Raw genomic sequence first — 16,329 nt, forward strand, 5'->3', positions numbered from 1 at the left:
AAAATTATTACGCAACTAACAGTAACTTAAGTCTTTATATTTCTTTGACACAAACTTAACAGACGTAACGATTGTATTAATAAAATTTTCATTTTAAGCCAACATATTATTTGTAACGTAAAAATAAATTTATTGTTTTATAAACATAACTATTCAATTCTCATTTATATTAAACGATTTAAATTTTTTTAGTTAGGATCTAATAATACTTTACAGGAAAGTTATCTACACACACGCCAAATATTTTTTTTCAAAGATGAAAGAAAAAGATATCAGATCTATTCGTATAAAAGATTTCCTACAAACTGATCAATCTTTTGGCCTATATAAATCCTATAAAATTTGTCTATTCCTCGAACAACATAAGTTTTAATTGAAATGTAGCGCAGTATCTTGATACTATAATTCTATTCCTATACAAATCTCCTACATTAATAGTTTTTACTAAAACATTGAGCATGTTTAGACGTTATCATGTTCCCTATCGGCTTGAACCAATATGGTTCGTATAGTTTCTCATCATATTGAAATTTTAATGAACTAAACATCATCTGCAGAATTTCACGCGATAGTGGTAACACTTAACTCAAAATATATTATATATTCATTTGATAAACCAACATTTTCTATCAAACACGAAAAAGATTCACGGAGTCATCGCATCGGTGTGCGACTCTTTCAAACATACGCTACGAATTATTCAGTGTTAGCATTTTTTGGAACGTCGGTTAAAAGACCTAATAAAAAAGTAATACTGATTTGAATAATTTTCCTTCAAAGATTGTACTTATTATTTCATATAGACGTAAAAAGCTGTAATGCTGTAAGCTGTAAATAAAATTTGCTCATACTTTATTCTATGTTTTTACGCAGTTAGTTCTACAAAGGCAAGTCAAGCCTGCGCAGACCTTGCTTACTGCGAAACTATTTTCATCAAATATTTAACAGAGCCATTACCTTTGATACGAACCAAGGTTAAGGTAAAATGCTGCAGAATTTAATATTAAAGGAATTTTAAAACGTACATTTCTTTTCAGTTCTTTCTTTGTACGTAATGATTTAAATGCTCGGAAATTACAAAGAAGGCCAGATTAAGAAATTTGTAACATTTATGTTTATGCTTAAAATATTTTTTTTTTTTGTAAAAATTGAAATTGTAAGACACGAACATTATATAAAATATATATAAAAGCTCAACCGACGTTCCAAATACAACGAAGATTTTCCGGTCGAATCTTATTTTTCAAGTATAGTGTAACCACTATATTATCTTAATTTCAGCGAACTGAAATTTAAAATTACTTAAACGATATATCTACTGTTTTACAAATTCTTTTAACGCGTTCACACTTTACTTGTAATATGAGCTATTTATAATATGTACATGTCTCTAGAATTATTTTACGCGTTTGCTTAATTTTATATAGAAACAATATCAACAATATTATTCCGTTGTTCCAAGCCTCGGAGAACTAAACATTATCCCCATTAAAAATCGTAAAAAATATCTTATTTTAACAAATTAAAATTCACAGCACTATTTACTTGTACACATATTTCCTCAATCACTAATTACTCACAGATACATTGTATATTAATTATTATCGAATGTGTGAAATTACTGGGTTCATCAAAGTAAGAGGGAATTTTAGTATCAGTTAGTAGATTTTACGAAGAATTACGAATGTTTTATATACCTATGTTTTAAATTTTTTATAGACCATTATTTCGATTTCTGTTTGACAAAACATCGTTTAATGGTCATGTATATTAAAACATCGATTCTTTTTTGGTGGAATGTTTAAGGTAATAAGGTATATCAGAAAAGATTAACGTTAAACAAAATTAAGATTTTGAAAATATCAGGGATATACATATTATCAAAGTTATTTTAGATGAATTCACAAATACATTACACATAATATACAACGTTTCAATCTTTGAAAAAAGTAATGCGTCATTGAAGACATTCTTAAAAAGTTCCGAATCATACCGCATACATTCAGAATAAGGGTACCTTTTACCACAAATGAGAAAGATGAATGACAAAATAGAAAAGTTCGAGAAAGATCGATTCTATTTTTTTTCAATACCAATTCTAAAGAATATTTCATCGTAAGCGAGACCACATTATCGCTCATCTTTCTTATTATCTTGGCGGACGGGCACCTTAAAACTAAATACAAAAATTCAATAAACTTATTTACAAAAACACAGCAAAATATTTTTACATTAATTTTATAAGATTCAATAACGTCTCTTGTTAAGTTAATTTGCCTCAGGGAAATAATAAAAACCGTTTTTTTTAATTAAACCAAAGAGATTATCTGGTTACTTATTCTATTTTTATAAGGAACTAGCATCTGTCGTAATCCTAGGGTTCTCGTTATTGTAAATTTCGGGAATCAGAATATATTTTTTTTTTTGTAAAAATCTAATGATTTTATATAATAATTCATTGAGGAATTCTATCAAAATTCCGATCGTTTCTCATTGCTTTACAAACTATAGCCATGCACCTTCAGCCGTCATTTATAATAAAATTCATCAATGATTCGCGATTTATATCAATTTAACCATCATGTCTCTAATTTATTATTTTTTTGAAAACCGTTTCTCTTATATCACTGCGACAATAATAAAAAGGTAATTTTAATCTTAAAGCACGTAGAAAAAAGTGTACTGTGCACTAAATTTTAATATTGTGTTACCGGTGTATAATTATTAAATTGAAACAAAAATTATATAAATATATTTTTACATAATATAAAACTACAATAATCGTATTGAGTACCTTAGTAATACAGATGTATGTATAAGTATTTACAATTCACCTTATAATATACCCGTGGTCATTTTAACTCCGAGGTCTTGCATTTTGAACGTTACGTTCTCCTTCCCCGTTATTTTTTTTACATTTTTTATACGTAATCTTATAATATTACATCATCTCATTTAGGAAACTTTTGAATCTAAGTCAGGTATCATGTAGGAGGCACTAACTTTACATTTTTCTGTACAAAGTTAGATATTTTTCTTAGAAATACAATAATAGCGTTTTGATTCTTATTCGATATCGATTAAATCAAGAGTACAATAAAAAATGGTTATGAAAAATAACCCACTGAATTTTACTAAATTATATTAGACGATTTTATATTGTCAATAAATGACATGTCGTTAGTTTAAGAACTAAGTATTCCCAAAGACTATTGCTACTAATTCATGTCTAATCAATACTTATAGGATACTTTGTAGAAACTATGATACTATACACTAACAAGACTACATAAAATTTTGTATAGATTGACATAAATCTTTATCATTTAAGAAGTTAGTTCTGTTTAGTTGCCGTGCCGCTTACATTTTAAATGAAGTAAATACATGTGATTCTATGTATTTCATAAGGATAGTGTGCTACATAGTCGAGATTACTATAATATAATTTAAATATCAATACATCGATTGGCCGTCTTTGTTTGGGAGCCTGCCGTCGTGTACCATTGTTTGCGCCAGATTGTTGTCCTCGTATAATTCAATGTTCCTCGCCGAGTAGTACCAGGTCGTCAGCAACCACGTCGGACACATGCAGATAAATGATCCAATACATTAGATTGAAGCAAACGAAGCACACCGGGAAAACGATTCGCGAATACTTGTCGATGTCAGAAGGTGTCGTGCCCAGCAGTTTGTTGATGCTCTGTAAAATTTTCCCAACTTAACTTCTTTAAATTATTTGGATTGTTGGTTATTTGTTATTCGCTCCTTCGCATTGGCGGACAGTCGCATTGCGGATATATTATGATAACATTTGCATTGCACACGTTTATTAATCACTAAAAGATACGGTCATAAAACATCAACTAACCTTTGAGGCCTGGAGAAGATGTGGCGGGATTTCCTCTTCTGGTTGCGGGGCTGGTGGGGCGGGAGCTGGGGGTCCGCGAGCACCGTTGATCGTGTTTTCATGAGTGACGCCTTTTGAATATGCCCTTAGATCGTGGACTTTGAAGCGAACCTCCTGCGTGTGAGGATTGTACGACTAATTAAGGCGGTGTAAAACATGTTCTTGGAGATACATTGGATGAAATAAGTCTACTGCAAGAAGGATACTTACTGATGATCGGCTTGGTGGAGCCGGGCGAGAAAGTGTGCTCGTCCGGGGTGGTGGTAGAGGCTCCGAAGTGCCAGGAGGCCCGTCTAGGTGTACTTTCTTCTCAGCTGCCATTTTCTGAACAGCGGTAAATCGTTGCTTCCTCATCTGTATCCTCTTAGCCATGTAGCCAACGGTAGCATATTCTGGAATAGACAGAAATAAACTTTGTTAAGTGCCTACATTGGAACAGTTGCAAAGCACTGAAATAACTAGAATAAATCGCTTTGTAATAACGTCGCTTAAAATAATATGATCTGCAAATATTAACATATCAGATTTGATCATAAAATTTCCACATAAAAAATATATACCAATCAAAAAAATATACATCATTTAAAATTTTACAATAAATTTTCATTTTCAAATCACGCATCATCTTCTATATTTGTTACCTAAGAGACTGGCGAAGACCATCACGAAGCAGGTACCAAGATAAACATCAATGGATTTGACATACGATATCTTCGGTAGTGCTGCATTTGTAGATGACATGAGGGTAGTCATAGTCAGCACGGTAGTCACTCCAAGTGACACTCGAGCAGGAGTCGCGTTTCGGTTCAACCAAAACGAAACCCAAGATATGATCACGATCAAACCAGATGGAATATAAATTTGGATCAAGTAGTATCCCATCGAACGCACAAATTGGATTTCACAAGCCAGGCGTGAATAATTTCCTGCAAAAAATATTTTTTAATTTATTTTATCATTCAATAATACTCGAGTATTCGGAATGGACGATATTGACCTAGATATAATAGCTAAATGAAGTTGAATGACTAAAACAGTAGTGAAGTCGAATAAAGCAATTAACATGCAGTTGGTTGTTGTAATACCATCTAAATGAAAGGCTCATTCTTGACTCTTAGGTCAGGTATATTTGAGTGAATTGTTTAAGTGCAAAGTACCTGTAGTAAGTGAGATCTCCATAGCTCTTTGACGATGCCCGAGCACCTTGAACTGCGGCAAAGACACTTCACTGGATACGCCCACGGAGTTGGGGCCTTCGTTCCACTTATATCGGATGTCCCGCATGGTGTAGCCAACTGTACCATGCAGATATATGGAACGATAAAATAAGCACCCATCGCACTGGGGTTTTTAATAAATCGTAAAATGAATGAACCAACTACCAAAGCGAAAACTTTGAAGTGATAATGGAAAAAGAGAGCAATGTATGACAGAGATTAGAAAATGCCCATTATTTTTTAATCTACTGTCCAGCTTAATGGATCTGTATATCCATAACTGTGGTGTATTCTGTTATTTCATATTATATTTCTGGTGAAGCAAAAATACGTTAAGTTTCATCAAATTATATAACAGCTATATTTGCAAAGAAAATAGGAAGGCATAGTAGCAAACTCACAACTTTCAATTTCTATGTTGCATAATTGACGATCCATCGGGAAGTACTGGAGATCCATGGGACATGATGCGGTGATTGTTAATCTGAAAATTTATTTCAATGATATTAAATAACAATTCAAAATAAGAGAGTTTTACAACACCCATTTTTGAAAACCTCACCTTATACTGCGGGTAATCGATCCAGAATGATGGATACGAATAAATTCATTGCTTGTTGTAGCGATATGAAAGTAGGATTGCTTCTCGTTTACAAAAAATGTATCCGGCACCCAAATGTTTCTAATAAACTCGGACCCGACGGATAGTGTCTCTACGCCTGGCCTCTTTTTATAGGCTAACCTTGGATCCGTCCAAAACTGTCTGAAGTAGAAATCCAAAGTGAAATCCTGAAACATTATTTGGTGTTGTAGGAACTGATAGTTTGCTGCAGGGTTCTAGAAAAACATTTAATGCAGCTCGGCAATTGTGCTTATTTGCTGAGTAAACGTTTTCTCGCCAAATATTTAAAGAAGACGTTCAATGCGCTTTTCGGTCTAATTCTATTGATTCTTGCAACATTTACATCCAGGCGCTTTGTGTCTTCTGCATAATTCATATTATGTATAGTTAATTGTCTTGTTGTTTTTAGAAACGTTCCCTTTAAAATTTAGTGAGAAATTGTGCCAATTTAAAATTTGCCGCCGAGATGCGAATTTTTTTTTTACATATTCATATCAAACATCGTCCTGACAGCAAGGCAGTTCATTTAAAAAACAAGGCTGATATTATTTATATATTACTTCACGATTGAACAAATACATTTATTTAATTTTCTGCCTTGCGTCTTTATCTTATTGTGTTTAAAATAACAATAGTTTTGTATTGTTATTTTACACTATTTTTCTTTAAAGTACACGCATGTAATCGAATTAATGGAATAAACGAAACAGTTTTGATAATTTTACTGCAATCATATCACTGCTTTTATCTCAACAAGTTATAATATTACGTACCGCTACGTGTACCTTAAAATTTTTCCTATCAACTATGGTCACGTCTCAAAGTGACTTTTATATGTAGTCCCCTTGATTTGGTTTCCACTAGGGGTCATAAACCCTGGTCACAGTTAGACGGTGTAATTTGGAACCGTTATCAAGGGTGAACCATTAGCGTCACTTTATTCAACAAAAAATACAATCGCGATTTTATCGACAATTAATAACGCGCTTATCACCGCGGACCGTAATTTTGAATTCTCAAGGTCATGGTATCGGAACTAAAAATTTAACGTTGAAAAATAATAAAACAAAATCGAAACGGTCGTTAAAATTGAAATAAAGAAAACCATAAAAAAAGTTCTCTCGTCCAACTGGAACTCACGGACAACATTACAAACATTAAATATACATTCATAGCAAGACTACTAAAAAGTAAGAAAATAGCGAGTGGCGAAATTTAGGTGTTAAAACGCCAATCTGGGAGACAATAGTAAGAAACCCACAGTCACGACAAATACCTACTCAAAAACATAAAAAGCTCAAAACAAAATAACAACAATGGAGCAACGACAGTGTCTTGCTTGGAGGGATGCTTAATAGCAAAGTACATTTTAGTATGTCTTTACGACGCTCCTGGAAGGTCTCACTACTCCAACCAATTGGTTACTGATGGCATTGAAAGGAAATAAAATTTAGTAATAACAACGAGTAGTGTCGACCTATCCAGGAGGTCTGCTCCAAGACGCCGGCATGCTCGCAGCCTCGTGTCTGGGGCTGCTCGGTCGCTTAGCGCGGCTGAGCGACCGAGACAAGCGTGAGCTGACAGGGACGAGTACCATGAGCACTTCGGAGACGGAGCTGATAGAGAGCACATACATGGTGACGCCCACCTCCACTGGCGGACCTGCAATCAAGCCCAATCGTGAGTCGAGCGCGTTACGCGCGAGTGAAAACCAAACCAAAGATCCCGGGAACCCTCAATCGAAGGCGGACTTATACGTATAAATCCGTCGCTCGAAAAAGAGTAACTCTTCCGTGAATATGACCATCTAAGTAAAAGTAGTCTCTTAAATACCATTTTCACTTCAGATAGGGAGCTGATGGATAGCACGTACATGGTGACTCCCACGTCGACGGGTGGTCCTGAAATTTCATATCGGTTACTCCACAGTTGTCCCATCGCGACCGCTTTTGTTGCAATGCTGGCCAATACATTTCTTCGCAACATGAATTTCCAAAAAACAGTAGATGACTGCTTCTCGAGCGCAGTAAAATAATTATTCCAATATGGAATACTTATTGCTAATCAGTTCGTGCTGCTATTTACACAAATACATATATCGAAACATTATTTAGGTCTATGCAATTATTTATATGTATATTTTTACAAATTTTTGTAACACGAACTCATTAGGTTAATTAAATTTTCAGAATTAACTTACCTGTACTGTAGATCAGCAAATTTATAAATAAGGAAATTTTAAAAACAATCTTAAATTTTTTCGTTTATTTTACCAATAATTAACTTGAAAAATTTTAAAATCATATTCAGAGAATTTTATCCTCGCTTTTATTTCAAGGAATTGTTTCCATCATAACAACGAAATTAAATTAGCTGATACAACGTTATAAAATGCAAACATTTATATTCTGCATACAAACCGTCTCTTCCAGGAAATGTGTTTTTAAAATGATTTTAACAATATAACAGTGAATCTTTAAAGCGTGTCATTTATTTCAAAGCTTAGCTATCCTGACAGCTCGTTTTGCATCTGCAAGCTCAAGCGAATTTAGGAATTATGATAATCGTGTATAATACGAACATTTGAAAACGGTGACCCAAATCGTGTGAGCTCGTTGCAAATAAGCGACCCTTTTCGGGGTTTAGACATAGTATAAAGAGAAAAGTAAGTTATCTTCGAACAAAGGTACATCGCGCCGTTTGTACCTACGCTCGAACACAACGGCGCTCGGTGAGCGGTCGGTGTTTATTTATACAATTATTTAAAATATGAATGTGACAAGTTACAACCCTGCGCCTCGTGAGTACCATGCGCTCCTAAACGCCGGAAGTCGGCCTACTTCTCTCTTTATACCATGGTTTTGACAACACGGAATTGGATATACTCACCGCCGTAATTGGGTCTCACTCTTTTATCGTAGCTGACACTCAGCGAATCCAAAATGGCGGAAATGTTGACGTCACCGAACATGCCCCCACCGCCCGCGCCACTGCAAACAATTCGTACTGTTAATATTAATATTTTTATACTCCTCAATAATTTTTTGGGATCGTAAAATATGCACATTATGAAACATACACATACGCATGAGTTTCGTCCGTTATTTCGTACATTTTTCATAATCGCTCCGCTCATATTACTCGTTATATTATATTTATCTATAGATTATAAGTACAAATGAGGTCCGCTTATACAATTTTTCGAGCCAATAACCTCGCCTAATTAACACGTGCGACCGACCGTTCCGTTCGCCCGAGTTTAAATAGAGCGAGTGCCTATGGATATATCGTCGCACTTTTATATCTTGCCACATTATTGATCGCACTAACGCAACCCTCTTTCACCCCAATAAAGCCCCCGGCTTGTAGGGTGAAACATTTAAATGGTGCTGGCAGTAATTGGTACTGTATTTTGCCAGTGGCAATGGAATTTAGAAATGATTTTGACGTAATTTCGCGCGATCGGGCTTATAATATTTGCGTATCAAAAATGTAATACACTTTAAAATTCATATATCATGATAAATACTGAAAAATAAGGATTTTCGGGGGGTTTAAAGCACAAATTTAGATAATATTAAGACGATTTACTTACATTGTAGATGAATTAAGTATAAAATATAAAAAATAACTACGCTAATATAGTACGTAAATAAAACCATGTTCTTTATAAAATGTTAACTCAAGTTAAGGAAGATAACTTCCTCAACTTTATCGTGAAAGTATCAAAAACTTTCAATACACTTCCACTTTATATTGAACATTTCCCAGGAAATATGAAATTCTCACCGCCGCGCCGCGCCGCACTATTTCCTTTTATGCATTTTATATTATTCTGTGAAATTTATTGTACATTTTCATATGTATTCTTTCAACATTATTCAAGTTTCATTCCTGTGATTCTTATTTATGTAGTTGTTCGGATTTATTAATATTTTTATACAATAATTCGTATCTACGAAAACGGTGTCTATTCAATAAATTTCCACAGAACGCGTCTTTATAATAAATAATAATTTATTTTTCAAACAAGTCTGCTTTTGTTCGCCATGCGTATTTTATATGAACTCCTATTGCCAAATTATCGTACTTTATTTAAAAACTTCGAAGGAGAAAATCATGATAAAGAATATATACGTAAATCAATAATTGAAACGGAACATAATGTTAAACTACAGCTACCATACAACCCACATGTAAGCAAAAGTACCCCACTTAAGGATAATGGATCAATTAATTTAAATACAAAATGAGGGTGAATTGTTAGAAATTCAAGTTCACCATCGATTTGTGGAAATTGATACCCATTATTCGAGCTAAGACATTTGATCGTTCGCGTAGGTGGACCTGTTACGATGTTATTATCCCCTACCATCTGCTATCTTCAGAAAATTGTATCGTGGTTAATGGATAGATCAAATCGATGAACGCAAATAAAGTGAAACGAACGAACGTTTAGGGAAATCGTTTTTAAATTGTATGTATTGTACGTATGACCTTTGAAAAAAAAAGTTATAAAACGTTTAAACGGGGCGTTGTTTAAAATCGTTATATAAAATAAAATTTCATTGACTTTTAAAATTAATTAAGTAGAATAAATAACAACGTTTTCTTTGTCTAACCTAATCATTTCAAAATTTAACTTAATTTTTAAAGCTTCGCTTTTTTTGGAAATTGATACATATTTTATTAAGTATAAACAATTACATAGGATTTTTTATATTATTATCACGTACACGTACAATGTACATAACATATTATCACGAGCACAATTTCTTTGTGTTTAAATTATTGCTTGTCTTTACATGCAAATAATGTATTTAATTATCTACGAGTAATTATTGAAACAGATAAAGATAACGCTATAGTATGAAATATTCTAGCATTATTGGAACAATTTATTTAAATTCGATTAGAAAACCTTATAGTTTTCAATATACAGTGTCAAGACGATTGGATAAACACTAATAATCTATAATCTCCTATATAATGCGCTTTTATTTATTTTAAGCCCTGTTATATTACTGCAGTTACTAAATATAAACTCAAACTCAAACGTATGAACAACGTGACTTCGTAGAAACTTGAATCGTCATTATATTATATAGAAATTTCCACGCATTCGGAAGGCAATTTCTATTGAGAAGCCGATGAAAATCTCTACGCGCCCTTCAAACCGTATCAATTGAAATAAATTAGATTTATTATATATTTGCGTAAATGACTTCTTCAGTATTCTCATTTCTTAGAAACTCTCATTAATTGATATTTAAGAACACCCACGTGATAACATCAATAATTATAATACATACTTTAATTGGCTCATAGAAATGGTTAAATATTTAGCACGTTAAGTTTTATTTACCTAATAAATAATATAAATGTGTATGTAAATTATATTATAGTCACATATCAAAACATTTTATGTCTTTATGCAATGTTTTACAATTTTTATGTAATATTATTTCATAACAAAAATAATATATTTTAAATACCGCTGCATGTGTATAGTATAAGTATAGTCAAATTATGTAGAGAAAAAATATATACGAATAAATACTTTCGTCCCTGTGTATAAATATATAGGGAAAGTTATATAAAAGATCGATTTTCTAAGGGTGCGCTTCGTCTTACGTAATTTTATTATGGTGGTAACTTCTAGGCATGCGTGGTTAAAGTTTCTAGCATAATAATATTACGAAATAATGAAGCTTACAAAAACAACATAATTTGACTATTAATCGATAATATATTTTTTTTAATATTTTTTTCTCTAGAATTTTTTAGGTGGTGAAAGAAGAAAATAAGTGCCGATTCGAACAAAGGAATGCAGTTCTTATAATGATTCATACGTGCGGTTGGACGATGGACGATCTTTTAATGAAAATAATTCTTTGTAATGTTTTAACCTTTTTCGTTTATTTTTTATTTTCTATATAAATGGAAATAAAAATATTTATTAAGTCTGTGTTTTAAACTTGATCCTTTACCCGTAATCCAGAAAATTCCTACGCGCGTTCCGAACGTTTTTATGCCGGGTTTTCAAATGATGCAAGGTGGAGGTGATGTTTATTTTTTATTTTTAAATATTTTATATGTGAATTTATTAAATTTTTAAGATTTTATATTATATTATAAGATAGATTCGCCGTATATTTATTTTTACACTCGTCGTCGTCGTTGGCGTTGGCATCTATAATAGCTCCCTACGCTACGCCATTTTAGGTATATTACTCACAAAAGCTTCAACACAAGGTAAGTCATTATTTTTATATTATACGACTATTTTAAGGAGCACTTTCATGCACCAATCCCGTTTATATGAAAAAACGTATATTAATAAAGAATAATAACCTATTAGGTACCTACGTAATTATTATATTTAAAAATGTATGTGTTTTCGTATTCCTTTTACTGTGAATTTAGGAGTTTAACGTCTCAACATAATAATATATTTTACTCAAAAAAAAAAAATTAAATTGTAATATTACGCTTAACTCTTTGTTCAAAATACGGAATCGTTTCGCGATTTTTCTTGCACGAAAAGCATTTAAGCAAAATTTATAATATCAAATATAACATTTTTAAGCAATTATTTGCGTTTGTTTAGATTATTTAAAATATCAATTTTAACATTTTATACGCAATTATTTAAGTACTTTATTTTTAAATAAACAAACCAACCCGCCATTTCCCACACATTTATACACAATAAAATCCGTGAAAAAATAAAAAAATAAATTCTACTCACATTTTTAACCGCGGTGAATTTCGCGTCCATTGTTTTAGTGTAAAACTGTTGCTCTACGCAGTACATAGCGGGGCAACGTTCCAACGTTGTTTGACATTAGGCGTCGCTGACATCGGTTCAATCGATTTTTCGAGGAACTCATAGGAGGCGGTTACACCCGCAAAGCTAAGAAATATAACTCCCCCAAAAGTGAAGTTTAGGGCGTCGGCTGTACAAGGATCGATGTTGGATTAAGTTACGGTTTGAGTCGAATTTAGTTCAGTTTGAATATTTTGGTGCAGAAATTTGATTTTTTTTAATAATTACTGAATTTAATAAATTAAAAAAAATAGAGATTAGTGCGATGCGATGAATTTTTAAGTCATTCTGTACAACTATTTCGTTAATTTCAGGTTTTAATCAAATATTTTTTCGCTCTATCAGATACCAAAAGGATTTAGTTAGGTTTGAGTTTTATGCGAAAAATATTAGAAATTCGTTTATTTGAACACCCACTGAATTGAATAAATAAAAAAAATAGTAATTACGGCGTCTGGTCGACGAACGAGGTCTGTATGTACTAGGATCGATGTTGAACGCAGATTTAGTATCTAACGTTTGAATCGTAAGCAAAAGTGTAAGAAATTAGTTTATTTAAATACTAAATTTAATAAACAATAAAATATGAGTTTCTAATCTGGATTGCGATTTTAATAAAATAAATAAATAAATAAACTATTCTTTAGTTCTCGTTTACGAAATTCCCGTTAAGGCGTGGGTTACTATTAGATATATTCATTATTATTAATACCTACCTACATATTTTCTAACACCAGAAATAATATACCACCAGAATATGAAAGAAATATTAATAGAAAATATTATTATCTGAAAGCGTCTCTGAACTAATGGCGTTTATTTTTATGTTCCTTTGATAAACTGTAATACATTTTTTGGTTATTGTGCTATTTATCGATTGTTTGTGTTACACACGCGGTAAAGTTTTAACTTTTCTGTCAATATTTTTATGAAACCTATGCAATATAATATATATACAGAAATCTCCCTAGACAATTTATTGATCCGTGTTAACATACCTGAAAATACTCAGCAAGTAATCTATTTGATTGTAAAATAAAGTTCTGTAAAATAAGTAAGCGTAGGTATGAATACGTTAATTGATTTACAAAATATAAAATAACGATATATTCATTTAAATTATTCCTGTATTTCCCTAAAGACAGAATATCTGAAAGAAACAAGCTTGTTTTATAACATATTGATTTTGAAAAACTTGCTTAAATCATTTAAAAAAATACATAACCATTATTGGTATAAAAGAGAATAATTTCCAAACGTTAATAAACGCATTACCAACTACCTAAGGCATCTTAAGTTTTTATCGCATCTCGGATATTAATTGAACAAACGGTTCAAGCGTGTAAAAAGCAAAAAAAACGGCCAAGTGCGAGTCGGACTCGCGCACGAAGGGTTCCGTACTATGGGACCGCCCCTTAATATAAATATATTATATATTTTAATTTTTAGTATTTGTTGTTATAGCAGCAGCGGAAATACATCATTTATGAAAAATTCAGCTTTCTATCACGGTTTATGAGATACAGCCTGGAGATAGACAGACTGACAGACAGACAGACAACGAAGTCTCAGTAATACTGTCCCGTTTTACCGTTTCGGGACGGAACCCTAAAAAGCACGAACACAGAACCACGTAAATCAATTACAGCTAACCAGCTTAAGGCATCACCTTGTAACTGAATGGAATTCGGTTTTAATAAACTTTGCAGTCATGCAATTATTCGGTTAACGATTTTAATTTTCCTCACTGCGGTGCAACGAAACCGCAATTTATAGACTGGAGAATTTTTAAAGAATGAAATATGTAATTGTATTTGTCCGTATTTTCGCTATTGTACATTTTGTGTTTCTGCGTAAGTAACACAGATCGTATATTTAATAATTTTGGAAAAGAACGCAGATTCTAAATAGGGAAAATTGTCCATTGAATCAGCTAGGAAAACGAAGAAATACCTAATAGTTTCGTTAAATCACTAAACAATTAATTAATCCTGAACATTGAAAATATCAAATCAATTTTCAAATACATGACTTGAATCTATTAACAGTCCACAAAAATATCACATAAAACCCAGATAGAGTATACCTACGTGATACAAACGTCTCACACTCGAAAATCTTAAAACCCATTATGCAAATTATAATATGTAAACATTAGATCGTTAACATCATTAACCTTTCAAGCGAAAGTGGGTCTTAAGAAGGGAGAAGCATTTTGGAAAATTCGCCAAGAGTATCAACTGATCTGCCGCACAAGGGTGCCTGTATTGAGAACCACTCCACTCGACCAATTCCTCTTATATAGTGGAAAAATAAACCTTTCCAACTTTTGATTAATTAGTCCGAGAGTTCACGTGCTGTTGTAGTGATCTTTTTAACTAAGATAGTTAAGATAGTTAACTAAGATACTTTTGTGGGTATAGTATCGTTTTAAATAAAAATGTAGAAAGAGAGTTTAGTTATAGAACATTGTAAAAAATTTATAAACTTTTTGTGTTGAATTCTGATTAGAATTTGCTCCCTGCAGTCATAATAAAACCATTTTGTATATTAATTATATTATTTTAGAACAAATTATTTTGAATGCTTCATTTCAATTTTTTTGTTCCATACATAGTAATATCGTTATTTCGTTAAAAATACACATCAATAAAATGACGTCACGGGGACATTGTTTTTAACACACATAGCATAGATTTTTTTCTGCGTTAATCTAGCAATTTTAGCTCAGCTATTATCATAAACGATGTTAAACTTTGAGCGATATAATTTACTAAAGCGTTGTAATTTATTGCAGCTGTGTTCATTTATTCATAGATAAAGTCCATCTATGGTTACTATAATCACAAAGAGAATATCTAATAGCATGATTGCACAGAAGCAAAGCTCCAAGAATAGACCTCAAGAATTACTAAGCGCATTTACTAGTAGGTAAATCATTATGTGATGAATAATATTGAATGTTTTGTTTTATTCTACTAGCTTTCCATCTGTGGCTTCGCCCGTGTAGTCGAAAGAAAATAGTCCTCTTTACTGTGAGATTTCAGGGACAAAATATTATATCCTATAGGTACCTAACCTTTTACAAGTCTCAAACTATCTTTATATATTCATCGAAATTAGGCGTGAAAATTAGAGAGTCAGAGTTACTCTCGCTTTTATAATATTAGTAGGGATTGTCTTATAATTAACCAAATCGAATTAAAACTTATAATATACCAATGAATTTCAAACAACACGAAGAATTTAAAACTTCTCCAAATCGATATAAATAGTTAAAAACTGAACCGCAGCAACTATTATGAATTCGTGACTGTTATCGCGACCTCTGTTTAACTTTAAACGTTGTATAAACTGGGTTAAGTTGGTACAATTTCAGATTACGATTCGTATCACGTAACCAAAATTTGAATTATCGATCTTTGTTGGATTGTAACTAAGAAGCAGATGTTAGGTGGTTTTTAGTTGGACTAGATTTCTGAATAGTAGTTATAGGTTTTTAAGAAAAACCGGCATAGTTCTCGTTTCCGTTAGATTTCCGGGATAAAACCTACCCTATGTCTTTCCTCAGGTCTCAAGCTATCAAATTTGAAGTAAATCCATGCAGTACTTTTTGAGATTAGCCCGGACATACATACAGAAAAGCAGGCAAAAATTCTAACAAAAACTCTATTCTTGGCATAAAATTTTGAACAAACATATATTCTATATTCTAAAATTTTGAACAAACGATTGGCAGACGTTTGACCACAAT

The 16,329-nt window shown here is 32.2% G+C and overlaps 1 protein-coding gene across 3 annotated transcripts in view; it reads right to left on the minus strand.

Annotated features, from left to right (window-relative positions):
- Positions 1-3,209: 3,209 nt before the first annotated feature.
- The window catches only part of LOC149491113 (gamma-aminobutyric acid receptor subunit beta-like), a 50,695-nt gene continuing 37,575 nt past the window's right edge, over positions 3,210-16,329 (minus strand). For 2 of the 3 annotated variants that reach the window (XM_089704254.1, XM_089704332.1), the window contains 9 exons: positions 8,636-8,736; positions 7,580-7,647; positions 5,687-5,913; positions 5,526-5,608; positions 5,065-5,202; positions 4,549-4,833; positions 4,118-4,299; positions 3,869-4,042; positions 3,210-3,700 (listed from right to left, as the gene is read on the minus strand). In XM_089704254.1, coding sequence (XP_089560380.1) covers positions 3,536-3,700; positions 3,869-4,042; positions 4,118-4,299; positions 4,549-4,833; positions 5,065-5,202; positions 5,526-5,608; positions 5,687-5,913; positions 7,580-7,647; positions 8,636-8,736 — 1,423 coding nt within the window. In that variant the 3' untranslated portion in view covers positions 3,210-3,535. The remainder of the gene's footprint in view (positions 3,701-3,868; positions 4,043-4,117; positions 4,300-4,548; positions 4,834-5,064; positions 5,203-5,525; positions 5,609-5,686; positions 5,914-7,579; positions 7,648-8,635; positions 8,737-16,329) is intronic. The other variant, XM_089704406.1, reaches the window with a different exon arrangement.

This window comes from Colias philodice, chromosome 1, assembly GCF_061535455.1.
Source record: "Colias philodice isolate Cphi_HAF_F1 chromosome 1, ilColPhil1 Martin Lab GWU primary, whole genome shotgun sequence".
Taxonomy (NCBI): domain Eukaryota; kingdom Metazoa; phylum Arthropoda; class Insecta; order Lepidoptera; family Pieridae; genus Colias; species Colias philodice.